Genomic DNA, 27,760 nt, shown 5'->3' with positions numbered 1-27,760 from the left:
GTAGATCTTTTTATAATGGTAGCCTATGGGCTACAAATGCCAAGGTATGTCTATCCAGTGGTATACATCAGAGTAGCGTGAGCAGAGCCTTAGACCCAGGGGCATACACTGATCACCCCCAGCAAAGTTTAGTATGGGCTCCCACAATTTGCTGTATGACAAAAAAATATATATATATTTTTGTTAAGTGAATGATATTTTCCAGGACATCCCTTCACGACAGCACCCACTGGAGGATGTCCTATTGGTCTCTGTAGGGACAGGAAGCGAGAGAAATTAAAAGGCCCACCCCCACTGTCCAGTGTTCTTCCTGTCCCTACAGGGATAGGAGCAGAGAGAAGTCTCTGCTCGGGATGAAGAAAACACCCCCAATGGGTGAAAAAAGGCTGAGGCTGGTTGGGGGGGGGTTAGGCCTCTCCTCTCAGCCTCCTAGATGCCTAAGCTAGCACCCCTCTGGGAAGGGGTCCCCTAGCTCTTCCCCGATACCTGGACTCCGTCCTGAAGCCCCCGTTAGGGTCATGGATTAGCCGCTGTATCGGGGACGCTGATGCCGCTTCTCCTGTGCGGGAGCTCTGGGCTCGGCTGCGCCTCCTGCGCTCCTTTAGGCGCACTGTGGTGGAAGGATTGCAGAGCGTACCACATGACCAGAAGTGCGCGCCGCATATGCCGGAAGAAGATGGCTGCGCGCATCGCATGCTGGAGGCCTCGGTAATATGAAGCCTCGCATGGGGGTGGAATGAGTCCCCCGGAAGAGGAGGCGGAGCTGCGAGGGGGACGGGACATAGAAAGTTCTATATGTATGTAGCTATCTCTCTCTCTCTTCCGCCTTAGGCCTCATGCACACGGCTGTTGTTTTGGTCCACATCCGAGCCGCATGCGGACCTATTCACTTCAATGGGGCCGCAAAAGATGCAGACAGCACTCCGTGTGCTGTCCGCATCCGTTGCTCTGTTCTGTGGCCCCGTAAAAAAAAAATATAACCTGTCCTATTCTTGTCCGTTTTGCGGACAAGAATAGGCAGTTATATCAATCGCTGTCCGTGCAGTTCCGCAAATTGCGGAACGCACACGGACGCCATCTGTGTTATGCGGATCCACAATTTGCGGACTGCAAAACACACAACGGTCGTGTGCATGTAGCCTTAGGCTGAGAAAGAGACAGGACACAAGTCCCATGCGGATTCAAAAAAGAAAGCTAAAAATGTGCAACTTGTCCAAAAAAACTATTGGAGTCGTACAATAAATCTCTATGTCCAGACTGCTTGTCTAAAATTCTTAAAGAAGAGCAACCTTCCTTTATGTCAGAAATGAGAGCTATAATAAGAAAAGAGGTCCAGGCAGAGGATTGACCAGGTCCCTACCCCAGTCCCTTCTCCTCCACCTTCCAAGCGACTCAGGGTTCAGATGGACTCTGACGATGATGGCTTATATTACTCGGAAGAGATGGACAAAGATCATCCACCTTCCTTTCTTTCGGATGAACCAGGAAGATATTTGTTTTCTGGTGAAGATTTAGATCCCCTCCTAACAGCAGTAAGGCAGACGTTGGCGGTTGAGGAGGAGGAGCAGGCCCGATCCATTCAAGACTAAATGTTTGGGGGCCTGAGAGCAAAAAAGAAGAAACTTTTTCCGGTGAATTCTAACCTGAAGGAGTTAATAAAAGATGAATGGGAGGAAGCAGAAAATTAATTATATGTGCCACGGGAATTCAAAAGCTTTTTGACCCAGAAGAGACAAAATTATGGGAGAAGATCCCTAAAGTTGATATTCAAGTGGCAAAGGAAACCACAATTCCATTTGAAGATTCATCCCAGCTAAAGGATCCGATGGATCGAAAAATTGATGGCTTATTAAAGAAAGCTTGGGAATCTTCGGCTATGTCTATTAACACAAATATTGCGGCCACATCTGTGGCCAGGGCAATGTTTCTGTGGCTCGAACAACTGAAAAATCATCTAAAATTGAAGACATCCAGGGAAGAAATTTTAGAGTCACTACCATTATTAAAGACGGCTACTTCTTTCATGGCGGATGCCTCAGCAGAATCCATCCGGTTCTCAGCAAGAAATGAGTCACTAACTAATACGGCAAGACGGGGGCTCTGGCTTAAATCATGGTCAGGGGATATAGCCTCTAAAAATAGGTCATGTGCAATCCCCTTTACTGGCTCTTACCTGTTTGGACCGGTCCTGGATTCTATCTTAGCAAAAAGGCTTTCCAGAGGAAAAATCAAAGAAGCCGCAGCCCTTTCGGAAGACCTCTAGATAGTTCCAAAACACAACTGCTAGAGGAAAGGGTAAGACGGGTAGATGGAGCTACCCTAAGGGAGGAAGAGTTATTCTCTTCAACCAAATTACAAATACAGGGAAACAATGATGCCAGACCGATGGGGGGAAGACTGGGCTTCTTCTGGCAGAGATGGATGCGCATCACAAAAAAACAATGGATTCTAGACTCCATCCCCGAGGGATTCAAAATAGACTTCCGTTGTCCTCCTCCCAGATATTTCAGATCACGGAATTTCAGACAGATTCTCAGCAAAATCAACTGCTGGCAGATATGAAAAAACCTGGTAAATCTGGGAGCAATAATTCAGGTGCCTCACCCACAAGAATTCAAAGGACACTACTGAAAACTGTTCTTCATAAAGAAACCAGATGGGTCAATCAGGAAAATTATCAATTTAAAATTCCTGAACAAATGGGTGGTATATCACAAATTCAAAATGGAATCGATAAGATTGACAACTCCACTAATAACCCCAGGTGTGTTCCTATGCACCATAGACTTAAAGGATGCTTACTACCACATCCCCATACATCAGCAGTACCTGAGATTTGAGATCAAATACAAGGGAAAAATTTACCATTACCAGTTTCAATGCCTGCCGTTTGGGATATCCTCAGCCCCACGCATATTCACAAAAGTGATCACAGAAGTTATGGCCTATGTACGACAAAACCAAATATTGATGGTACCTTACCTATTTCTTACAAAACAGCGTCTGGAGGATCATATTCAGCAAACCCTATCCCTCTTAAGAGTTGGGATGGATTATAAATTACAAAAAATCGGACCTACATCCGAATACCAGGAACAAATTCCTGGGAACGCTTCTAGATTCAGTAGAGCAGCATTCCTATCTCCCAGACCTTAAACAAGAAAGGATAAGAGAAAAGATAGAATCCTTCAGAAAAAAAAGAAAGATCATACCTTAAGAGAGTCCATGCAGATCCTGGGTCTAATGACTTCATGCATCTCAATTATACCTTGGGCACAGTTCCACTCAAGAACATTACAAGACGCAGTGCTCTCATCATGGGACAGAGACCACCTCAATTCCAGGATAAACCTCTCAGAGAAGGTAAAGAACTCCCTATCCTGGTGGGTGAACTCAGAAAACCTAGTCTTTAGCGCTGCCTTAGCCGTTTTACTGGCTAGGGCAGCGCTAAAGCCCGCCTATCAGTGACGGTGACGTCACCAGGCTTCCTGGCAGCCTGAAGGAGAGCCCGGTTAGTCACCGGAACTCTAAAAAAGGGCAAAGGAGAGCATCGGAGCATGAACTGCTCCGATGCTCAAGTCAGGGGAGCTGCCGGGGTGAAAATGGAACTATGTCCGGGTTCAGCTCTGAACCCGGACAACCCCTTTAAAGCAGTGTTCCTGGTAGCGATAACTACAGCTCGGAAAACAGGGGAGATCCAACAAGCCCTTTCTATGTTGGAGCCATACTTAAAGATTTTAGACGATCGCATAATACTGAAACTGGATCCATCCTTCTTACCTAAGGTAGTTTCACCTTTTCATAGGGATCAGGAAATAATGCTTCCTTCATTTTGTACCTCCCCCAAAAATGTACAGGAGGAACGATTCCATTGTCTGGATGTTAGAAGAACAATCCTGGCTTACCTTCAAAGAACAAAATCCTGGAGGAGATCGACTAATCTTTTCATCCAGTTCGGTGGGAGGAACAAAGGCAACAAGGCTTCAAAACAGACCCTAGCACGATGGATTAAAGAGACTATCAGAGAATCCTACAGACTTATATAGTCTGCCCTTTATCCAAAAAAGCCCACAAAACCAGAGCCATGGCAGCAACTTGGGCAGAGAAAGCCGAGGCTTCGGTTGATCAGATTTGCAAGGCCTCAACATGGTCTAGTTTCCTGACTTTTGCTAAACACTAGAGACTAGATGATCTAGCCAACCAAGACCTGGCATTTAGACGGAAAGTCCTCCAGGCAGTGGTCCCCCCCCCCCCCCCCTCATAATTTTCTGTCTAAGCTGGTAGTTCTCCAGTGGGTGCTGTCATGGAGGGACGTCCTGGAAACGAAGACTTCGGCTGGGTTCACACGGGCGTTGCGGGAAAATGTGCGGGTGCGTTGCGGGAACACCCGCGATTTTTCCGCGCGAGTGCAAAACATTGTAATGCGTTTTGCACTCGCGTGAGAAAAATCCCGCATGTTTGGTACCCAAACCCGAACTTCTTCACAGAAGTTCGGGCTTGGGATCGGTGTTCTGTAGATTGTATTATTTCCCCTTATAACATAGTTATAAGGGAAAATAATAGCATTCTGAATACAGACTGCATAGTAAACTAGCGCTGGAGGGGTTAAAAAAAAATAAAAAATAATTTAACTCCCCTTAGTCCACTTGATCGCGTAGCCCGGCATCTCCTTCTGTCTCCTTTGCTGAACAGTACCTGTGGTGACGTCACTCCGGTCATCACATGATCCATCACCATGGTAAAAGATCATGTGATGACCGGAGTGACGTCACCACAGGTCCTTTACCTGTAATTAATGCTCACCACAGGTCCTGTTCAGCAAAGGAGACAGAAGGAGATGCCGGGCTACGCGATAAAGTGGACTAAGGTGAGTTAATTTTATTTTTAACCCCTCCAGCGCTATTGTACTATGCATTCTGTATTCAGAATGCTATTATTTTCCCTTATAACCATGTTATAAGGGAAAATAATAATGATCGGGTCTCCATCCCGATCGTCTCCTAGCAACCGTGCGTGAAAATCGCACCGCATCCGCACTTGCTTGCGGATGCTTGCGATTTTCACGCAGCCCCATTCACTTCTATGGGGCCTGCGTTGCGTGAAAAACGCAGAATATAGAGCATGCTGTACTTGCCAGTAAGTGTTAAAATATAGAGCAAGGCTGTACTTGCCAGTAAGTGTTAAAAAGGACTGTCCTGGTTCCTGACATGTCTCTGTTAGTAGCTACTTGCTTTCTCCATGTTATAACCGTTCTGGAGCATGTTTTCTTCTGACTACCTTGTGCCATTGTTCTGCTGTTCTTGCCAGAAGTTTATGGATAAAGGTCCAGATGGGTGTTACCAGTTAGGGGTATGTTCCTGCACAGTCTGACACCATGTAATCAGTGCTGCCGGTGTCAAACTGCACAGGTATACACCCCCAACTGGTAACACCCATCTGGACCTTTATCCATAAACTTCCGGCAAGAACAGCAGAAGAATGGCACAAGGTAGTCAGAAGAAAACATGCTCCAGAACGGTTATAACATGGAGGATGGAAGTAGCTATTAGTCATGCTACAAGTGGTGATGGGGATTTCCCTGCAGCGCCACCACAGGAGATAACAAGCATTACACTGTCCCCATGGCAACCGCCAACAAGCCGGAGCAGTTCACACAATTTTGTTGTCCATCATCCAGACACAGGTTGCACCTTCATGACACACTCGTCTCTGCCCAGACCATTTCCAGATGTTGTCACAGTGTCTAGTGTTCACACTGGGTTCTGGCACTATTGTAAGGGGGCACTAAGTGGGCAGCACTATATAGTAATGAGGACAGTAAGTGGGCAGCGATATAGTAATAAGAAAAGTAATGGGGCAGCACTATAGTAATGAGGACAGTAAGTGGGCAGCACTATATAGTAATGAGGACAGTAAGTGGGCAGCACTATAGTAATAAGAAAAGTAATGGGGCAGCACTATAGTAATGGGGACACTCGGGACAGCACTATAGTAATGAGGACAGTAAGTGGGCAGCACTATAGTAATAAGAAAAGTAATGGGGCAGCACTATAGTAATGAGGACAGTAAGCGGGCAGCACTATATAGTAATGGGGGCAGTAAGCGGGCAGCACTATATAGTAATGAGGACAGTAAGCGGGCAGCACTATATAGTAATGAGGGCAGTAAGCGGGCAGCACTATATAGTAATGAGGACAGTAAGCGGGCAGCACTATATAGTAATGAGGACAGTAAGTGGGCAGCACTATATAGTAATGAGGGCAGTAAGCGGGCAGCACTATATAGTAATGAGGACAGTAAGCGGGCAGCACTATATAGTAATGAGGACAGTAAGCGGGCAGCACTATATAGTAATGGGGACAGTAAGCGGGCAGCACTATATAGTAATGAGGGCAGTAAGCGGGCAGCACTATATAGTAATGGGGACAGTAAGCGGGCAGCACTATATAGTAATGAGGACAGTAAGCGGGCAGCACTATATAGTAATGAGGGCAGTAAGCGGGCAGCACTATATAGTAATGGGGACAGTAAGCGGGCAGCACTATATAGTAATGAGGGCAGTAAGCGGGCAGCACTATATAGTAATGGGGACAGTAAGCGGGCAGCACTATATAGTAATGAGGACAGTAAGCGGGCAGCACTATATAGTAATGAGGACAGTAAGCGGGCAGCACTATATAGTAATGAGGACAGTAAGCGGGCAGCACTATATAGTAATGGGGACAGTAAGCGGGCAGCACTATATAGTAATGAGGGCAGTAAGCGGGCAGCACTATATAGTAATGAGGGCAGTAAGTGGGCAGCACTATATAGTAATGAGGACAGTAAGCGGGCAGCACTATATAGTAATGAGGACAGTAAGCGGGCAGCACTATATAGTAATGAGGACAGTAAGCGGGCAGCACTATATAGTAATGAGGACAGTAAGCGGGCAGCACTATATAGTAATGGGGACAGTAAGCGGGCAGCACTATATAGTAATGAGGACAGTAAGCGGGCAGCACTATATAGTAATGAGGGCAGTAAGCGGGCAGCACTATATAGTAATGAGGGCAGTAAGCGGGCAGCACTATATAGTAATGAGGACAGTAAGCGGGCAGCACTATATAGTAATGAGGACAGTAAGCGGGCAGCACTATATAGTAATGAGGGCAGTAAGCGGGCAGCACTATATAGTAATGAGGACAGTAAGCGGGCAGCACTATATAGTAATGAGGGCGGTAAGCGGGCAGCACTATATAGTAATGAGGACGGTAAGCGGGCAGCACTATATAGTAATGAGGGCGGTAAGCGGGCAGCACTATATAGTAATGAGGGCGGTAAGCGGGCAGCACTATATAGTAATGAGGACGGTAAGCGGGCAGCACTATATAGTAATGAGGGCGGTAAGCGGGCAGCACTATATAGTAATGAGGGCGGTAAGCGGGCAGCACTATATAGTAATGAGGGCGGTAAGCGGGCAGCACTATATAGTAATGAGGACGGTAAGCGGGCAGCACTATATAGTAATGAGGACGGTAAGCGGGCAGCACTATAGTAATGAGGACGGTAAGCGGGCAGCACTATATAGTAATGAGGACGGTAAGCGGGCAGCACTATATAGTAATGAGGACGGTAAGCGGGCAGCACTATATAGTAATGGGGACGGTAAGTGGGCAGCACTATATAGTAATGAGGACGGTAAGCGGGCAGCACTATATAGTAATGGGGGCAGTAAGCGGGCAGCACTATATAGTAATGAGGACAGTAAGTGGGCAGCACTATATAGTAATGGGGGCAGTAAGCGGGCAGCACTATATAGTAATGAGGACAGTAAGCGGGCAGCACTATATAGTAATGAGGACAGTAAGTGGGCAGCACTATATAGTAATGAGGACAGTAAGTGGGCAGCACTATATAGTAATGAGGACAGTAAGTGGGCAGCACTATATAGTAATGGGGGCAGTAAGCGGGCAGCACTATATAGTAATGAGGACAGTAAGTGGGCAGCACTATATAGTAATGAGGACAGTAAGTGGGCAGCACTATATAGTAATGGGGGCAGTAAGCGGGCAGCACTATATAGTAATGAGGACAGTAAGTGGGCAGCACTATATAGTAATGAGGACAGTAAGTGGGCAGCACTATATAGTAATGGGGGCAGTAAGTGGGCAGCACTATATAGTAATGGGGGCAGTAAGCGGGCAGCACTATATAGTAATGAGGACAGTAAGTGGGCAGCACTATATAGTAATGAGGACAGTAAGTGGGCAGCACTATATAGTAATGGGGGCAGTAAGTGGGCAGCACTATATAGTAATGAGGACAGTAAGTGGGCAGCACTATATAGTAATGGGGGCAGTAAGTGGGCAGCACTATATAGTAATGAGGACAGTAAGTGGGCAGCACTATATAGTAATGAGGACAGTAAGCGGGCAGCACTATATAGTAATGAGGACAGTAAGTGGGCAGCACTATATAGTAATGAGGACAGTAAGTGGGCAGCACTATATAGTAATGGGGGCAGTAAGCGGGCATACCTTCTGTGTGGGGCACTAAGGCAGCAGTTTATTATGAAGGGGCAGTAAGAGGGTAGAACTGCTGTGACACAGAGGGGTGGGCGTGTACGGATACAGTGGGCGGGGCTAGAGGCGGGGCTGCGCAGCGCTCATCTCCTGTCAGGGACCTCGGCTCTAGTTGCTGACTTCTACTTCCATAGGGGCGCCCTGCCTAACCATGAATTAAACCTGAAAGCCCCCCTCCCCTTACTGCAGAGCGGTAAATGACGGTCCGTATTTCTGCACGGGGCTGCTTCGTTCTGAGGCTCCAGGATGGATGCCTTGGAGTCTTGACAATTCGTTAAGCTTTGGTGACGAAAGGGTTACTTCCGGCAGGCGAGCGTAGTAAGCCACAACAGTCTCCACATACAAACAGCAGGCGCCTGAGCAGAGCGGGCCAATGGGAGGGCTACGTGCCCGCGGCCTGACCAATCACAGAGACGGGCTGGCATCAGCGACCCCGCCCCCGTCGTCTCTTCCTCAATGGAGGCGGGAGTACGCACTTTGCGCAGCGTCGTGTTGTGAGAACGGTTTCCAGCGGCGACGTGGACGTAACTCCGCGCTGTGAATGGCCGTGCGCTCCTGTCACTGGCAGGCCATTTAAATGGCAACGCAGCGTCAGCACCGAAACGGTGTGTCCTACGGATCTAAGCGGAGGAGCCGAGGGGAAGCCTGAACATGATCAAGGAGGAGGAAGAGGAGGGGGGCGCACCGCAGGCGGAGGAGCAGCAGCAGCTCCGCCGCCGCTATGAGGAGCTCTGCGGCGCCCTCAACATGGACGAGAGGGCCCGTGCGGAGGCCTGGGAGAGTTACGCAAGAATCAGCCAGACCTACACTCTGGAGGTGAGGGGGTTAACTGGAGGCGATTTATGAATGGCTCCGAGGACAGCGGCATGGCAGGGGTTAACCTGCACCCTACTGGCAGGGGGGGGGGGCATCCTGGTGGAGACCTTCCATGGCCACCACATATTTTGTCTTGTCCCTCAGCACCCTGTTAGCACAGCTGTGGTGAAACTACATCTCCCAGCATGCTCCATGCATTTCTATGGGAGTTCTGACATCATCTAAGCAAGTGTGCATGCTGGGAGTCGTAGTTTCACCACAGCTGGACCGCTGGAGGTCGCTGACCCCTGCTATAGAGATGTAACCTGGGCTGTTGGGCCCCGTACAGGGCTGTGGGCACAAACTGTCTCCATGGTGACGGACTACAAACAAGCCCTGTGTAGTCTGATTCTGGTCTGACTCTACTGGGACATGTATGGTATTTGTAAGACTGATCAGGATCCTAAACAGTCTTAGGCTACTTTCACACTTGCGGCAGGACGGATCCGACAGGCTGTTCACCATGTCGGATCCGTCCTTCCGCTATTTCGCCGTGCCGCTGGACTGCCGCTCCATCCCCATTGACTATAATGGGGACAGGGGCGGAGCTCCGGCGCAGCACGGCGAAAGCCGCCAGACTAAAAAGTCGGACATGCAGGACTTTTTAGTCCGGCGGCTTTCGCCGTGCTGCGCCAGAGCTCCGCCCTCGTCCCCATTATAGTCAATGGGGACGGAGCGGCAGTCCGGCGGCACGGCAAAATAGCGGAAGGACGGATCCGACATGGTGAACAGCCTGTCGGATCCGTCCTGCCGCAAGTGTGAAAGTAGCCTTACAAATGCATTGAAATGCCGGATCCATCTTTCCGGTGTCATCCAGCAAATCACGGTCTGCGCATGCGCAGACCGGAAGGACGGGTCCGGCATTCTGGTATTTTGAATGCCGGATCCGGCACTAATACATTCTTATGGAAAAAATGCTGAATCCAGCATTCAGGCAAGTCTTCCGTTTTTTTGGGCCAGAGATAAAGCCGTAGCACGCTGCAGTATTATCTCCGTCCTGATCAGTCAAAAAGACTGAACTGAAGACATCCTGAAGCATCCTGAACGGATTGCTCTCCATTCAGAATGCATTAGGATAAAACTGATCAGTTATTTTCCAGTATTGAGCCCCTAGGACGGAACTCAATGCCGGAAAAGACTAACGCCAGTGTGAAAGTACCCTCACAATTATTTACTAAAACAAGTGGGGTGAGGAGGCGTAGCATGCAACTCCAGGGCCACAGTACAAAACCTGTAACGGGGGCCCCCACCTGCCGTGTGCCCATTATAGCACTGGTGTCTTCTTATGTGACAAGAAACTAATGTTCAGGCAAGAGGTGAGCCTGACCTTACAGACCAGGTGCACTAGCCCTCTGCTACATTACCGGGGTGCACTTAAAGGCATTGAACCTACTTTAAAGGCTTTAAAGGAGTTTTCCAGAAATAGTTAAAGGGGTTGTCCGGGCTCTCCTGAGGATAGGTCATTAATATTAAACGCCTGGACAACCCCTTTTAACTATTATCGCCTACTGAAGGATTCATACTCACCCGCTCCCCACTGCAGTGGTCCTGCTTGCCGTCACTCCTCCTTCCTGTCATGGTCTCCTGTGCGCCGCTGCAGCCAATGACTGACTTTAGTGTTGCTTAGGGACACATCACTGCTGAAGCCAGTTACCGGCTGTAGCGGCGCACAAGACCTTGACCGGCTAGAAGACGACAAGCTGGAGACTGGAAAATGGACGAACGGGAGCTGGGGTGCAGGACTGGACCCATTCATTTCAGTGAGGGCCACAAAAAAAAATGCAGACAGCCCACGTGCCGTCCGCAAATTCTAGAATGGCAGACAAGAACGGGGATGGAGGAAAGTGCGGCATGCCCACGGCCGGGATCCGTATTTTGCAGATCTGCGGTTTGTGGACCACGGAATACATATGGTCGTGTGCATGAGACCTAGAGCGACCTTCGGAAAGATCTCGTCCGCTGATTTATGACCTAAGGAAAGTTCAGTGAAGTTGAAGAAAGCAACAGTTTAATTAAATGAGAAACTAAATGTAACACAAAGTACAACAATAAAAAGGAAGACAGAGGAGGCGTCCATCGCCTGCGCGGGGATCCTGTGGAGGCCGGGGCGGTTACTATGGGGCGGTTTGTTGTGTTGTCAGCTTGGGGCTAATGTCCAGGACTCGGTGCTGCAGGGCTTTGGTCAGGCTTGGCTTGGGAGCAGCTTGATGCCATCTCCTTGGAGAGATGCTGATTACAGGGCTTCCTTGTAGAGCTCCCTGGGGGATTACAGGGATTATTTACCTCGGAGACAATGATTGATTGCTTGGAGGCATCTGCTCAGTGTCTATAGGTAAAGCCCGGGCTGATATTACAGATCCATACTGCAGTGCCCACTGCCCGCTACAGATCCGCGCTGTGCCCCCAGTGTGCCTCTGATGAACCCCGAGGAGCTATTTTTCTCCCCTGGATTTCTATGCAGTGTTGTGGCACCCTACAGGGGCGCGCAGAGTACAGCACCTATGCCTCTGTATTACATAGGGGTACCGTGTAATAAGCGGCACAGCGGTAGGCTGGCATATATAAATAGCGGCTGCTCTAACGGTCTGGCGTGCCATGATCGCTGCTGCACTATAAGGGCTCATGCACACAGGCACCGACCGCGGGGCCGCCGTATGTGGACGCAGGACCCATTCACTTGATCCACATCCGACGGTCCGTGCATGCACAGATGGAAACCCCGTGGAAGTGCTCCGTACTGGTTCCACTTTCTAGATTGCGGACCTGTTCAAGTGAATGGGCCCACATCTGTGATTCGGGGCACAAACAGCCAGTGCCCATATATTGTGGATCCGCTGTTTGCAGGCCACAATACGGGTCATGTTTTATCTGTTTTGCAGGACGAACAGACGGATGCAGACAACGTGTTTTTTGCGGCCTCGTTTAAAGGGGTTGTCCGGGTTCAGCGCTGAACCCGGACACATCCCCCATTTTCACCCCGGCGGCCCCCCTGACTTGAGCATCGGAGCAGTTCATGCGCCGATGCTCTCCTTTGCCTTGCGCTAAATCGCGCAGGGCAAAGGCATTTTCAGGAGTTCCGGTGACGAACCGGGCTCTCCATGGGGCTGCCAGGAAGCCCGGTGACATCACCAGCACTGATGGGCGCTGCAGTAGCCAGTAAAACGGCTAGGGCAGCGCTAAAGCATGCCCATCAGATCCGGTGATGTCACCGAACACACTGCTGGGCGGAAGCTATCGCCCAGCAGTGTGCTGTAAACAAAAGAGCCCCTGCCCTGCGCGATCTAGCGCAGGGCAAGGTAGCGCATCGGAGCATGAGATGCTAGCCTCAGGGGGGCTGCCTGAGTGAAAATAAGGGCATGTCCGGGGTCAGTTCTGAACTCGGACAACCCCTTTAAATTGGATACGGACCAAAAATACGGTTGTGTGCACGAGGCCTAAAGCAGGGGTGACCAGGAAGACCCAGCAAGACACCTCTACTTAGTTAACCTCCTAGATAGCGGCTGCAGCGTCTACATGGTTAGACAGAGGGAAATCACTTCCTCTGCCACCCTGCTGGCACACCTGACTGCGATCATGGGGCACCGATGGCATACTTGTCAAAAGTCTCAGTGTTGGCAGAACAATCCAACAAAGCGGGCTTCTGTACACCCCAAAAAAGTTTGTTAAAAGTACAAGCACACTTTATAAAGGTCTTGATTTTTGACCTCCTAAATGTTGGTAAGTGTGCAGCGGGTTATGGTGTCAGCTGGCGGTGATATACCCCTATTCGCCCACTCCATCACTACCTGCATTAGTGGGGAGAAGGCCGAAGTGTTGTGCTGACCGGAGGCGCCATAGCCGTGCACGTCCCTTTCTTCATGGTTCACCATGTGGCTGCAAAAAATCTGAACCGCCAAATACGGGTCATAAATAATAAGGTAATAATCGTAAATCGCCCAGGTTAATTATGTAAAGCAGGAGGAGATGAGGGAATGGCGTCTGTCACTACGGAGAAAATGTAGTACCGTATAATTCATGGAACGCCAAGTCTTTTTGCTTGGCAGGTCTCCACAGGACGTCCTTCTGTTGCAGGAAGCCATGACACCCATGTGCCATCAAACAGCAAATTCTAAGCAGTGGGTCTCCAGCTGTGGCAAAACAACAACTCGCCTCATGCCCCTATAGCTGCAGGCTGGCAGGGTATGATGGGAGTTGTAGTTTTGCAGCAGCTGGGGGGCCACGGGTTGAGGAACGTTGCTCTAAAAGTTAAAAAGGCGGGATGGATGATGGAGAAGACTCCATCTCCAGATTCATCTTTTTTGGCTGTCCATACAGATGAGATACCCCGATGTTGTGCCCCTCCCCCATACACACGCATGCATAACATGTTTTGCCAGCTTTACATGGGGGAACTGTGTTTGTGTTTAGAGAAAACCTTTTGGTCAAGGAAGCAATAATGCAGAGGCCCTCCTCATCTTATTATCTGCAGGGAAACGCACTGCATTGGTTGGCGTGCGCATTGTACGTTGCGTGTCGGCAGTCTGTGCCAACGGTGGGCAGAGGAACGGCGGAAGGAAATTATGTGTCTCTCACGAGGATTCTGACCTCAACAGAGCTAAGGTAATGCAATTTACTATTATTAATATAAACGTACACATGTGGTCTATAGGGTAAGAGTGTGTGCACATATCTGAAATGCATTCTATAAGGCCTTAAAGGCTGTGTACACCTTCAGAGACGATGGTTTTTTTATGATAGCATTTTTACTAATTTTGGGCTAAAAATCATATTTTCAATTGGCCTTTATTAAAAATATTGAACCATTCTGTCACAAAGGGTTAGCTGTTTTTCTAACTGGTACTTTCACTTTGTGCCTGCCATCTAATCACCCTTATCTCTAATTTACTAAGAGGTCATAAACACCTATTTAAGCCACATTCTTATCAGTAAGATAAGAACTGAGCGTTTATAACGTCAGAGAGCCGAGATAAGGAGCCCGTCTGCTCCTGGTCTGATGGAAAAGAGAGAAAATCCAGAGGGTGCTACTAGAGCATCTCAGCTATTCACAAAAAAAGGACTCCATATTTTTAATAAAGACCAATTAAAAAAAAGATTTTTAGCTCAAAATGAGTAACAATGCAATAATAAAAAGAATTCCCCCAAAGGTGTACATAGCCTTTAAAGGCTATGTACACCTTCGGGGGCAGCCATTCTGTCACAAAGGGTTAACTGTCTAGCTGTGTGAATCGTACTTGGCTCCATTCAAGTCAATGGGTCCGCAAAAAAAGGAACACATACGGAAATGCATCTGTATGTCGTCCGTATCCGTTCCGTTTTTGCTGAACCATCTATTGAAAATGTTATGCCCAGACCAATTTTTTTCTATGTAATTACTGTATACTGTATATGGCATACGGAAAAACGGAACGGACAAATGGAAAGGAAACGGAAGCAAAAAACGGAACAACAGATCCATAAAAAACGGATTGCAAAACACTGAAAAAGCCATACTGTCGTGTGCATGAGCCCTTAGAAATCGGGATGCAGTGAATACAGTTGAAAGTGAGAGTAAAAGCAGAAATCGACTAGTGAATAATCGCGGGTAAAACCTAACAGTGGTATCTCCTGTTTATCTTGGGCAAATGGTGTCATTTTGTCAGCTTTCAAACAAGACAAGTCCCAGGCTTCTAGCTGCTACCATTCAGGAGATATCAGCAGCTAAGTCAGCCTTCCCCCTTCCAGTTCGGGCAGAACAGTTAAGTACTTTTCCCACAGACGGAGCTGAGCTCCTGCAAATCAGTTAGGTGGTTAAATAGTATCTGTCAGCAGTATCAACCCTATTAAAGCAGCCATCTCCTAAACGTAGCAACAGATTGGCAGTAGAAAAGTATGTTTTTAATCAGCAGGATCAGCCCTACTAGGCATGATGTCCGGTTTAATAGGGTTGACCCTGCTGACAGATGCCCTTTAATCCACCGTTTTCATGAAAGTTTTTTTTTCATGATTTTCTTTGTTATTTTTGTTGTTTATATAGCGCCAAAATATTCTGCAGCGCTGTACAGAGCTTGTCATTACTGACATCAGAACCCTAATATGAATTTGTGTTAGATCTCACAAAACATTTATCAACTGGAATTTGACATTGTTGTTACATACTTGTTATGGTGCCCCCTGGTTTTCTGGACCTAATGTGCCCAAGTGTTGGTGAAAAGAAAATGATTCTAGTGCCCAAAGCAACCAAAAAAAAATATTTTTGCTCCATATACCTGTTTTTCACGTCAGCACTTTCCTTCTCCTTTTTCCCATCATCACTGCATCCTGGCAGGATGTTTACCTGCAGAACTTCCTGTTTTTGACAGCTTCCTGCTGGGTTTTCTAATCAGCCTGACTTGCTGTGTAATGTTTCACAGTGCTTGCTCCTCCTAACTAACATGGAGAGGGAAGGTGTAGGGATCATGACCGTGTGGCAGACAGATCCCTGAGAAACATAACAGAGCCAAGCATGCTGGGATTGGTTAGAAAACCCATTAGGAAGCTTTAAACAGGAAGTCCTGCATGTACACATCCTGCCAGGAGACAGTGATGTTGAGAAAAGGGAAGGGAAAGCGCTGAAAAAACAGGTACTTGAGGCATAATTACTCTATGCAGTGTTTGGGCATGCTCTATAGAGATCAATTCTCCGAAATCTTCTCATTATCATCACAGGGGGCTTACAGTGAAAGATAGCACCTCTGTATAGATAACTCAGGATCCAGCATTCTCAATGGGTGATGTCACAGCTCACCTCCTCCCCCTCCCTGCACAGTGACCTCTACACAGGTCACTGAGCATGCCCACAACACTAATGGACATCAACGAGAATCTCTTGTCTGTTGTGTCCTGTGGTCCATGTGGTTCCTGTAAAGCATCTCTGTTAGCAGCTCAGGCAAGATGGCCACCTCCATAATTATTTACAGGAAATAGAATTTAAAAAATCTACAATCAGAAAACAAAAATGGATCTGAAAACGATAATGTATTACTATCTCCTTTTGGTTAGTAAAGAAACTCAAAGGGGTTGTCCAGATTCGGAGCTGAACCCGGACATATCCACCGGTGTCAAGGTCTTTTTTGTTTACGTTTTTACACTGCTAGGCCGAGGCTTCCCCCTAGCAGTGTTCCCGGTGACATCACCGACACTTTTACAGACCAGGGCAGCGCTAAAGCCCGCCCATTAGTGTCGGTGACATCACCGGGCTCACTGCTAGGTGGAAGCCTCCACCTAGCTTACCCATGGAGAGCCCGGTATGTCACCGATTCTGCCGTAAAAGCCCTTGCCCTGCGCGATTTAGCATCGGAGCATGAAATGTCATAGGGGCATCTCATGTCATAGGGGCTGAGTGGGGGAAGAAGGGGATATGTCCGGGTTCAGTTCTGAATCTGGACAACCCTTTTAAATTCTACATTCCCTGTAAAGCTTGATCAGGTTTCTTGGGCTACGTTCACACCAGCATTGTGATGTGGAGGCTCCGAACTCAGATGTGAACAGGCCTTAACCCTTACACTGCTGTTCAACTGTCTTTTTTTTATTTATTTTTATCCCTTTGTAAAGCATGATTGAGTTTTTCAACAAGATGAAGAAGTGGGCGGACATGGCCAACTTACCTGCAGAATTCCGAGAGAGAACCAAGAAGCTCGAGCGCAATTTCACGGTCACTGCCGTACTCTTCAAGAAGTATGATCCCATCTTCCAGCAGATCTTCAAGAACGCACAAGAGGAGCAGCCACGGCAGCACAGAAGCCGCAAACAAAGGTAGATTCTGAGATTTTAGAACATGCCTTCTTTTCCCCATTTATTCAAATATTTGTTATATTCCTAGTTGGTATGGTTGTCTAGTGAGGTCAGGGCAGGTCAGGTTTCATACAGCCAGCTCAGGATAGGTCATCAGTATCTGACTAGTGGGGTCCAGCTCCTAGCACCCCCACCGATCAGCAGATTGAAGTGGGCACTCACCTCTTCCTAGTCCATTGACATCATGTTCATCAGCACATGGCCTAGGGGCAACTCTGTGTCATTTAAGGGAATGGGCTGCAATACCAAACACCGCCACTACACAATGAATGGCGCTGTGATTGGTAAGCTGCGCCTTCCCAAGCAGCTGATCGGTGGTAGTGCTGGGCGTCAGAATCCCACCAATTAGGTATTGAGGATAGGTCATCATTATTTTCCTCCCATAAAAGCCCTTTTAGGCTCCATGCACACGACTGTGTCCGTTTTGCGGTGTGCGTATGAAGTTTGTGTGCAGTCTGCATATTTTTTTGCAGAACCCTTGACTTCAACAGGTCCGTGGTCTGCATTTTGCGGACATATTGCTGAACTGACATATGGATGTGGAAAGCACGTGGATGATATGCGTGCTTTCTGCATCTGTACATCCGTTCCGCAAAAAGATAGTACCTGGCCACACTATGGACGCATTTAAGTCAAAGGGTCTGCAAAGAATGTGGATGCAACACGGATGGACTGCAAAATACATACGGTCATGTGCATGAGGCCTAAATGGGATATTCAGATGTGCACATTTTTTTTTTAATGTCAAAACAGATGTTGTGGGTGAAATACATTTATTTATCATGTTTCAGGTGTAAAACTGCAACCGCACTGAAAACCATAGCAAAAATGCACACGTTTTTTCCGATGTGATTTTGATGCATTTTCAACTGCAGCATCTGAATGTACCCTGATAGTATTACCCTAGACGCCTCCCCTTAGCCCTGTGCATACCCGGAGACGGTCATTGTCTGCTGAATTGAAGGGGTTATCCTGCTCCCGACACCCGCGTCGCCCCTGATACCCACACGCGGGTACCGTGTGACGATATGTAGGCTCGTCCCCGTCGCGTCCTGCTATTGGCCAGTCTGTCTTAGTGTGCTCCTCCGGGTTTTCAGACTGGAAAATATGTAAATTACCGGATGTAAATTTTGGTCCAGTTCATCAGATTTTTTTTCAGTATAAACCATCTCCTTTTGTGACGATGTAAGAACTTTGTCCGCACTATTTTTTTTTTGCACATCTTGATCCCATCCCTTTAATTCCAGGCGTCAGCCGTGCACCGTATCTGAAGTGTTTCAGTTCTGCTGGGTGTTGTTCATCAATGCCAAAGGTAAGGAAGATGTAAAATGTGCCATATGTGTCCTTTGTAGAAGTCTTGGGCCCTGTTTACACTGGGCTTTTTGCTGGCAGAATTTGGCGCAGATAGCACACCAGTAAGCAGCAGCGCTGGCTCTGTCTCTCATCGTCTTCAGTGGGAGGTCGCGCTGCACATCATGCGGCTGTGCTTTATAACCGCCACAAGAAAGCACATGTCTTTTCTTGGCGCAGTGTCTGGATGGAGGCCACTTGAATCCGTGGCAGGTGTAGGCTCGTGGTTTAGCGCTATTAAATGAGGCTTAATTGCAAGTGGCACTGAAACTGAAAAAATGCCATGTGAACTAGTGCTAAGAGCGCCCTAGAACTGCTTCTATAAGAGGTGCACCATATTTGGATATGGCCAGGCATTAGAATACAACCGGAGGGTCAGGTCCAGGGATCGCCAGGTTGCCAGTCCCAAAAATTCAGACATTTAGGAATACATTGCAGGAGAGCCTGTCATGTCAGAGGAAAGTCCATCATATAAGTGTTTCTCAAATGCATATAAGTATGACAGCTGTACCCCTCCTTTACCGAGTCAGATGCTGCCTGGAGCTGACTCCCTGCCTCAGTGCAGTCGCAGCTCCTATTTCACAGCGGGGAACATGGACTGTGCAGGGGGAGGCTGTCTGTACGGAGGCAGCCCTGCCATGGACTCTGCAGGGGGAGACTTTCTGTACGGAGGCAGCGCTGCCATGGACTGTGCAGGGGGAGACTGTCTGTACAGAGGCAGCCCTGCCATGGACTGTGCAGGGGGAGACTTTCTGTACGGAGGCAGCGCTGCCATGGACTGTGCAGGGGGAGACTGTCTGTACGGAGGCAGCCCTGCCATGGACTCTGCAGGGGGAGACTTTCTGTACGGAGGCAGCGCTGCCATGGACTGTGCAGGGGGAGACTGTCTGTACAGAGGCAGCGCTGCCATGGACTGTGCAGGGGGAGACTGTCTGTACAGAGGCAGCGCTGCCATGGACTGTGCAGGGGGAGACTGTCTGTACGGAGGCAGCCCTGCCATGGACTCTGCAGGGGGACGCTGTCTGTACGGAGGCAGCCCTGCCGTGGACTCTGCAGGGGGACGCTGTCTGTACGGAGGCAGCCCTGCCGTGGACTGTGCAGGGGGACACTGTCTGTACGGAGGCAGCCCTGCAATGGACTGTGCAGGGGGAGAATTTCTGTACAGGGTCAGACCTTCCATGGACTGTGCAGGGGGAAACTTTCTGTATAGGGGCACCCCTGTGTCCCACATGCGATCTCCTGATTGTCTATAAAATATACTAGAATACTGTACCAGTGTATTGTCAGTTACTGTAATAATTACTGTGACGGACTGAACCGTCACTGGGGCTGCTGGAGAGGCCTGAGGGCTAGCCTCCTTCCGTTGGACTATGGATCCAGAACTATGGAGCTACCCCCCCCCCCCCCCAGCTTTTCCAAAGGGAAAAATGGGTAGTTTCTGCCTGTGAGTGATTACTTTATCCCATTGTGTTGATTAATTGTATCACGTGTGTGTTTTCTGCCTGTAACTGCATGTGATTGGTTTATGTAAAAACTGTCTCAGTCTTCCACAATGTCCCCATGGGGGTGTCCCTTGCTGGAAGACCTGCATAAAAGGCTGGCATGTAGCCCCATTAAAGTGTCCTGTTCTAGCCTTCATGAAGTCTGGGCTCATGTTTGGGGGATTGGAGAAGTACACTCTGGGGATTGCTATAATCCTTATACTCTCCAGAGTATAATCCCTAGCTCTTGTAAGAGCTTGCTCCTGCATCGTTCTCTGAAAGAAGAGAGGGTCACCCACTGGAACCTGGAAACCTTGTCGTAGGTCCAGGGTAGGTAGAAGACGACAAGATCCCAACCAAGCTACGGCGGTTCGTGGGGTCGGCAGTGCTTACGGTGTCGAGCGGAGTGCTTGGAGCCCTCGGGAAGCACTAGGAGCATCCATCAACGAAAGTACCCAGTCGGGGTGCTAGGAGATCCGTTACAATTACCATAATGCCTATTTTGCCCTGCCAAAGGCCAGGCGGTATAGTCTTCCATACATGGCAGGGCTAGGGGCCCCTCTTTCTCTAGAACCAGTTTGATGCCGCAGTCAGTATTGACATCGGCATCTAAGAGGCTAAACTGCTGGGATCGGAGTTGAAGGGGTTGCACAGTGTCAGGAAATTGAAGCTGATTTTTAATAAAAGCCTATTGAAAAAAAGATTTATAGCCAAAAATGCAATCATAAACAAAAATTGCCTCCGAAGGTGTACATGGCCCTTAAATTAGCCCCTTCCAATTTTGTCCTAGAGCAGATTTGCCAGGACTGTCTCTGAAAATTAAGGACAGTCCCTACAAATTCATGTACTGCCCATATTGAAGCAGGCTGTGGCCCAGATTTACTAATTTGCGCCAAAAATGTGTGTAAAAAGTGGCGCTTTTTAGCGCATCTAGGGTTTGTACACATTTTTGTGACATGCTCAACAAGGGGTGGAGTATAGTGGAAATGGTGGGTCTAATATGCGTTAAAGGGCATCTGTCAGCAGTTTTGTCCCTATGACACCGGCTGACCTGTTACATGTGCACTTGGCAGCTGAAGGCATCTGTGTTGGTCCCATGTTCATATGTGTCCGCATTGCTGAGAGAAATTATGTTTTATTATATGCAAATGAGTCTCTAGGAGTAACGGGGGCGTTATCGTTACACTTGGAGGCTCTGCTCTCTCTGCAACTGCCGCACCCTCTGCAATTTGACAGGACCAGACAGTGAAAACGTCATCACACCTGACCCTGGCAATCAAAGTGCAGAGGGTGCAGTAGATGCAGAGAGAGCAGAGCTTCTAGGTGTAATGGAAACGCCCCCGTTGATCCCTGTCACATAATGGCTGGGAGCTTTCAGCAGGCCCCAGGCTGTCATGGCAACTGATCGAAGCCCCGCAATTTCACTATGGGGGCTTCGATCAGAAGGCAGAGGGAGCCACATCCCTCTGCCTTACCTCACAGATGTCGCAATCGCTTTTGAACATGGCGCCTGAGGGGTTAAATGACCGTTTTCTGCGCCATCGCCAATCCCGGTCATTGCACCCGGGTGCCTGCTGTATTGTATCCAGCAGCCCGCTCCTTACAATCCCTTGCGCGTAATGCCGTACATGGTACAGCATTATGCGTTTAAAGGGGTTGTCTCACTTCAGCCTATACGACCACCACTGATGGATTGCGGGGTGGTCGTAACCATGGAAATGAGTCGTGTTTTAAGGGGATGGAAAAATGAGTCCAGCCAGCAAAGGAAGCAATATGGACAATCACAATACTAAAGCGCCTTGTATTGACTTTCTCTGCATAAATGCCTCTTACTGAAGTGAGACCGCCCCTTTAAGAGGTTAAGAGAGCCGTTCATTTCTGCATTTCATACAGTTCGCTGTAAACCGTCTTGGACAAGCGCTTTAACAGTAAGGAAATGGGGGTCATTTACAAAGGCTGACTTTTTACCCCGGGATCTTGTTTGCCCGTTGCGCAGGCGTAGGATGCGCCTCATTTATGGCGAGGCATGCGCCCGACATAAACACTACTCCAGCCCCTGACTAGGGTTGTCTTTCGCCAACATTAACACCTCTTTCCAGGTGTCAGTGTTGGTAAATTTGTTGAGACCGACGTCCGGACCCCCACCACTACCAAACGTCAAACGCCAAGCACCTTTGGAAAATGTAAGGTGGAATCTGATCGGTTGCTATGGGCAACTACGCCCGTTTTTCTTTCCACCAGTTTTGATAACTCTCCCCCTCCAGGGAGTTTGAAGGACTCGGAAATGATTCAGTAGGAGACCCCGATGTTTCCCTCTCTAGATATCTACAAAAAGAAAATCCTACCTGCAGCATGAAATTGGTTAACAATATCTTTTTTTTTTTTTTTCTGGTCGCCATCATGTTGGAAATCCAATGGGCTGCTTAATAACCCCCAGCATCCCGGCATCGCTGGTAGTCATGTCCTGGCAACCGGGCGTACACAGGGCAGGTTTGGGCTTGTCCCTGTAATACTCCCTCTACTCCGAGGCCAAGGAGGGACCGTTTCCTTGTCAGACAAGCCAGCCCTTCTTAAAGATTCACATTCCCTCTCAGTGAGTGCGACAGCTGCTTCCGACCTGGGGCTCCGGCTGTCTGCAGACCCGTCTCGTCCCCGGAGCTGGTAGGCATGCTGCGTTTTACGGCTGGTGGGGGGGGGGGGTGTACACGGCCAGTCTGCGTGCTGTGCTGTATGAAACATACAGGAAAGTGTTGTGCCTATAGATTATGTGGACCATAAGGATTGTGGACCATAAGGATTGTGCGCTGTTCTATGGTGCGGGGGATATGTGGGTAGTATCAGAACATGGTGCAAATTACGGTGCAACCTGTGAGCGAAACGCGCAGGAAATCCTCTGTGAGCGAAACGCATCAGAATACAAATTTCTCTCCTGCCCTGGAATCCACACTGAAAATTTTACAACTAAAGTACCGGACGCTGTGTGAATCGGGGATAAGGGCTCGTCCAAGCATAGACGTAACACAATGGGGGGGGGGGTCATTTACTAAAGACCAGCGTTGCGCACGCCAATCTTAGTTATGACCCCACTGAAGTTATGACCAGTTTATTAAGAGGCGCATGTCTCTTACGCTACATTCACATGACCGTACAGCTTTTGCGCTGTGTAAAATGCATATACCGGCCCGTGAGCATCCCGCACTTTTCGCGGGCACCATTGTCAAACGGACAAGAATAGGCATATTGACAATGGTGCCAGGGAAAAGTGCGGGATGCACACGACCAGTATCTGCGTTTTACGGATGGCTAGGACATGTTCTGCAATTTGCGTCACGGCCATACGGATGTGGATATCGTCCGCATTTTTTGCGGACCCGTAGATGTGAATGGACTGCGTGCAATCTTCCAAAAATGCGGATCAGACGAGGACCTTAAATACCGTTGTGTGAATGAGGCCTTAATCAGTTTTGTCGGGTCTTCTGCCGTCCGTGCCCGAGAAGTGAAGTCTACTCCAGCCAGGAGCGCATGTTGTTAACCCCTTAATACATAATCCGGTACATGTACATTCTAAGAAGTGGGCTTGCGCACTGAGCGTACGCCATACAAGGCAGGCGCCAGCTAGGTAATAAGGTTGACACCTGTTGGCAGTGACCAGAAACGGATGAATCTGATCCCGGTGATTTAACCCCTCAGATGCCGCAGCATCTGTGAGGTTAAACAGAGGGAGGGGGCTCCCACTGTCCTCCAATTGGAGCCGCTGCAGCAAAATCATGGGGCTCCAATCAGTTGCCATGACAGCCTGGGGCCTGACCTGTCATAGTGAGCTGCCTGCAAAGCCGAGCCCAAGACCTGACCGGAAGCCTGCAATAGTATTCCATGGGACACCCGATCAGATGGCATGTTTGAGCACCATAAGGGGGACTAAGAAGTACAGTAAAAAAAAAAAGTGAAAAAATGTTTTTAAAACTATAATAAAAAAAAAAATAGTATTAAAAATTAGAATCGCCCCTTTTCTCGTTTTTCATCCTTCAATAGTAGTCTATGGGGTTATTCACACCGCAGTTTTTTTGACAGCAGTTTAGTGAATAAGGGTTTTTAACATCTGTTTCTCAGAAAGGCATCCGTGAAAAGAAAAAACCCTCAGCTTTTACCTGATGTTTTTTTTCTTTTTCTTTTTTTTTTCTTATGAATGTAGCCTTAACCTCCTCAGGACCGCCGTACGCAGGATTGCGTCCTGGCGGCGGCCCTGCTCTTCTGGGTGGACGCATATACGCGTCCTCTCGCGATGGCCGAGATTTCCTGTGAACGCGCGCACACTTACAGGAACGGAAGGTAAGAGAGTTGATCTCCAGCCTGCCAGCGGCGATCGTTCGCTGGCAGGCTGGAGATGTGATTTTTTTAACCCCTAACAGGTATATTAGATGCTGTTTTGATAACAGCGTCTAATATACCTGCTACCTGGTCCTCTGGTGGTCCCCTTTGTTTGGATCGACCACCAGAGGACACAGGTAGCTCAGTAATATGTTGCACCAAGCACCACTACACTACACCCCCCCCCCCTGTCACTTATTAACCCCTTATTCACCCTTGATCACCCCTGATCACCCTATATAGACTCCCTGATCACCCCCATGTCATTGATTACCCCTCTGTCATTGATCACCCCCCTGTAAGGCTCCATTCAGAGGTCCGTATGAATTTTACGGATCCACTGATAGATGGATCGGATCTGTAAAAATCATACGGACGTCTGAATGGAGCCTTACAGGGGAGTGATCAATGACTGTGGTTATCACCCCATATAGACTCCCTGATCACCCCCCCTGTCATTGATTACCCCCCTGTCATTGATCACCCCCCCTGTAAGGCTGCATTCAGATGTCCGTATAATTTTTACGGATCCACTGATACATGGATCGGATCCGCAAAACACATACGGACATCTGAATGGAGCCTTACAGGGGAGTGATCACCCCATATAGATTCCCTGATCACCCCCCTGTCATTGATTACCCCCCTGTCATTGATCACCCCCCTGTAAGGCTCCAATCAGAGGACCGTATGAATTTTACGGATCCACTGATAGATGGATCGGATCCGTAAAAATCATACGGACGTCTGAATGGAGCCTTACAGGGGAGTGATCAATGACGGAGGTGATCACCCCATATAGACTCCCTGATCACCCCCCTGTCATTGATTACCCCCCTGTCATTGATCACCCCCCTGTAAGGCTGCATTCAGATGTCCGTATAATTTTTACGGATCCACTGATACATGGATCGGATCCGCAAAACACATACGGACATCTGAATGGAGCCTTACAGGAGAGTGATCACCCCATATAGACTCCCTGATCACCCCCCTGTCATTGATCACCCCCCTGTAAGGCTGCATTCAGATGTCCGTATGATTTTTACGGATCCACTGATACATGGATCGGATCCGCAAAACGCATACGGACATCTGAATGGAGCCTTATAGGGGGGTGATCAATGACAGGGGGGTGATCACCCCATACAGACTCCCTGATCACCCCCCTGTCATTGATCACCCCCCTGTCATTGATCACCCCCCTGTAAGGGTGCATTCAGACATTTTTTTGGGCCCAAGTTAGCGGAAATTATTATTTTTTTTCTTACAAAGTCTCATATTCCACTAACTTGTGTCAAAAAATAAAATCTCACATGAACTCACCATACCCCTCACGGAATCCAAATGCGTAAAAATTTTTAGACATTTATATTCCAGACTTCTTCTCACGCTTTAGGGCCCCTAGAATTCCAGGGCAGTATAAATACCCCACATGTGACCCCATTTCGGAAAGAAGACACCCCAAGGTATTCCGTGAGGAGCATATTGAGTCCATGAAAGATTGAAATTTTGGTCCCAAGTTAGCGGAAAGGGAGACTTTGTGAGAAAAAAAAAAAAATATCTATTTCCGCTAACTTGTGCCAAAAAAAAAAAATAATTTCTATGAACTCGCCATACCCCTCATTGAATACCTTGGGGTGTCTTCTTTCCAAAATGGGGTCACATGTGGGGTATTTATACTGCCCTGGCATTCTAGGGGCCCTAAAGCGTGAGAAGAAGTCTGGGATCCAAATGTCTAAAAATGCCCTCATAAAATGAATGTGGGCCCCTTTGCGCATCTAGGCTGCAAAAAAGTGTCACACATGTGGTATCGCCGTACTCAGGAGAAGTTGGGCAATGTGTTTTGGGGTGCCATTTTACATATACCCATGCTGGGTGAGATAAATAGCTTGGTCAAATGCCAACTTTGTATAAAAAATGGGAAAAGTTGTCTTTTGCCGAGATATTTCTCTCACCCAGCATGGGTATATGTAAAAAGACACCCCAAAACACATTGCCCAACTTCTCCTGAATACGGCGATACCAGATGTGTGACACTTTTTTGCAGCCTAGGTGGGCAAAGGGGCCCATATTCCAAAGAGCACCTTTAGGATTTCACAGGTCATTTACCTACTTACCACACATTAGGGCCCCTGGAAAATGCCAGGGCAGTATAACTACCCCACAAGTGACCCCATTTTGGAAAGAAGACACCCCAAGGTATTCCGTGAGGGGCATGGCGAGTTCCTAGAATTTTTTATTTTTTGTCACAAGTTAGCGGAAAATGATGATTTTTTTTCTTACAAAGTCTCATATTCCACTAACTTGTGACAAAAAATAAAAACTTCCATGAACTCACTATGCCCATCAGCGAATACCTTGGGGTGTCTTCTTTCCAAAATGGGGTCACTTGTGGGGTGTTTGTACTGTCTGGCCATTGTAGAACCTCAGGAAACATGACAGGTGCTCAGAAAGTCAGAGCTGCTTCAAAAAGCGGAAATTCACATTTTTGTACCATAGTTTGTAAACGCTATAACTTTTACCCAAACATTTTTTTTTATCAAAGACATGTAGAACAATAGATTTAGAGAAAAATTTATATATGGATGTCGTTTTTTTTGCAAAATTTTACACCTGAAAGTGCAAAAAAATCGTTAAATTTCGATTAATAACAAAAAAAGTAAAAATGTCAGCAGCAATGAAATACCACCAAATGAAAGCTCTATTAGTGAGAAGAAAAGGAGGTAAAATTCATTTGGGTGGTAAGTTGCATGACCGAGCAATAAACGGTGAAAGTAGGGTAGGTCAGAAGTGTAAAAAGTGGCCTGGTCTTTAAGGGTGTTTAAGCACTGGGGGCTGAGGTGGTTAAAGGGAACCTGTCACCGGGATTTTGTGTATAGAGCTGAGGACATGGGTTGCTAGATGGCCGCTAGCACATCCGCAATACCCAGTCCCCATAGCTCTGTGTGCTTTTATTGTGTAAAAAAAAACTATTTGATCCATATGCAAATGAACCTGAGATGAGTCCTGTACGTGAGATGAGTCAGGGACAGGACTCATCTCAGGTTAATTTGCATATGGATCAAATAGTTTTTTTTACACAATAAAAGCACACAGAGCTATGGGGACTGGGTATTGCGGATGTGCTAGCGGTGATCTAGCAGCCCATGTCCTCAGCTCTATACCCAAAATTCAGGTGACAGGTTCCCTTTAAGACCCTTTTACATGGCCAGAGGATTGGATTTTTAATTACATCCAGTTTCAAAAGTATTCCGGTGCCGGTTTGAAAACTGTAGAATATTTTTCGTGGGACAACCCCTTTAAGGCCCCTTTAAGGCTGTATTAGACAGC

General features: G+C 47.9%; 1 protein-coding gene across 2 annotated transcripts in view; it reads left to right on the top strand.

Annotated features, from left to right (window-relative positions):
• The first annotated feature begins 9,073 nt into the window (after positions 1–9,073).
• The window catches only part of RBL2 (RB transcriptional corepressor like 2), a 53,952-nt gene continuing 35,265 nt past the window's right edge, over positions 9,074–27,760 (top strand). The window contains exons 1-4 of one of the 2 annotated variants that reach the window (XM_040409723.1): positions 9,074–9,380; positions 13,888–14,018; positions 16,989–17,189; positions 18,476–18,540. In XM_040409723.1, the coding sequence (XP_040265657.1) occupies positions 9,216–9,380; positions 13,888–14,018; positions 16,989–17,189; positions 18,476–18,540 (562 nt within the window). In that variant the 5' untranslated portion in view covers positions 9,074–9,215. Of the gene's footprint in view, positions 9,381–13,887; positions 14,019–16,988; positions 17,190–18,475; positions 18,541–22,666; positions 22,721–27,760 lie in introns of those variants that run through there. The other variant, XM_040409724.1, reaches the window with a different exon arrangement.

This window comes from Bufo bufo, chromosome 10, assembly GCF_905171765.1.
Source record: "Bufo bufo chromosome 10, aBufBuf1.1, whole genome shotgun sequence".
NCBI lineage: Eukaryota > Metazoa > Chordata > Amphibia > Anura > Bufonidae > Bufo > Bufo bufo.
The sequence above is the reverse complement of the archived record's forward strand: the minus strand, read 5'-3'. Positions and strand labels throughout refer to the sequence as shown.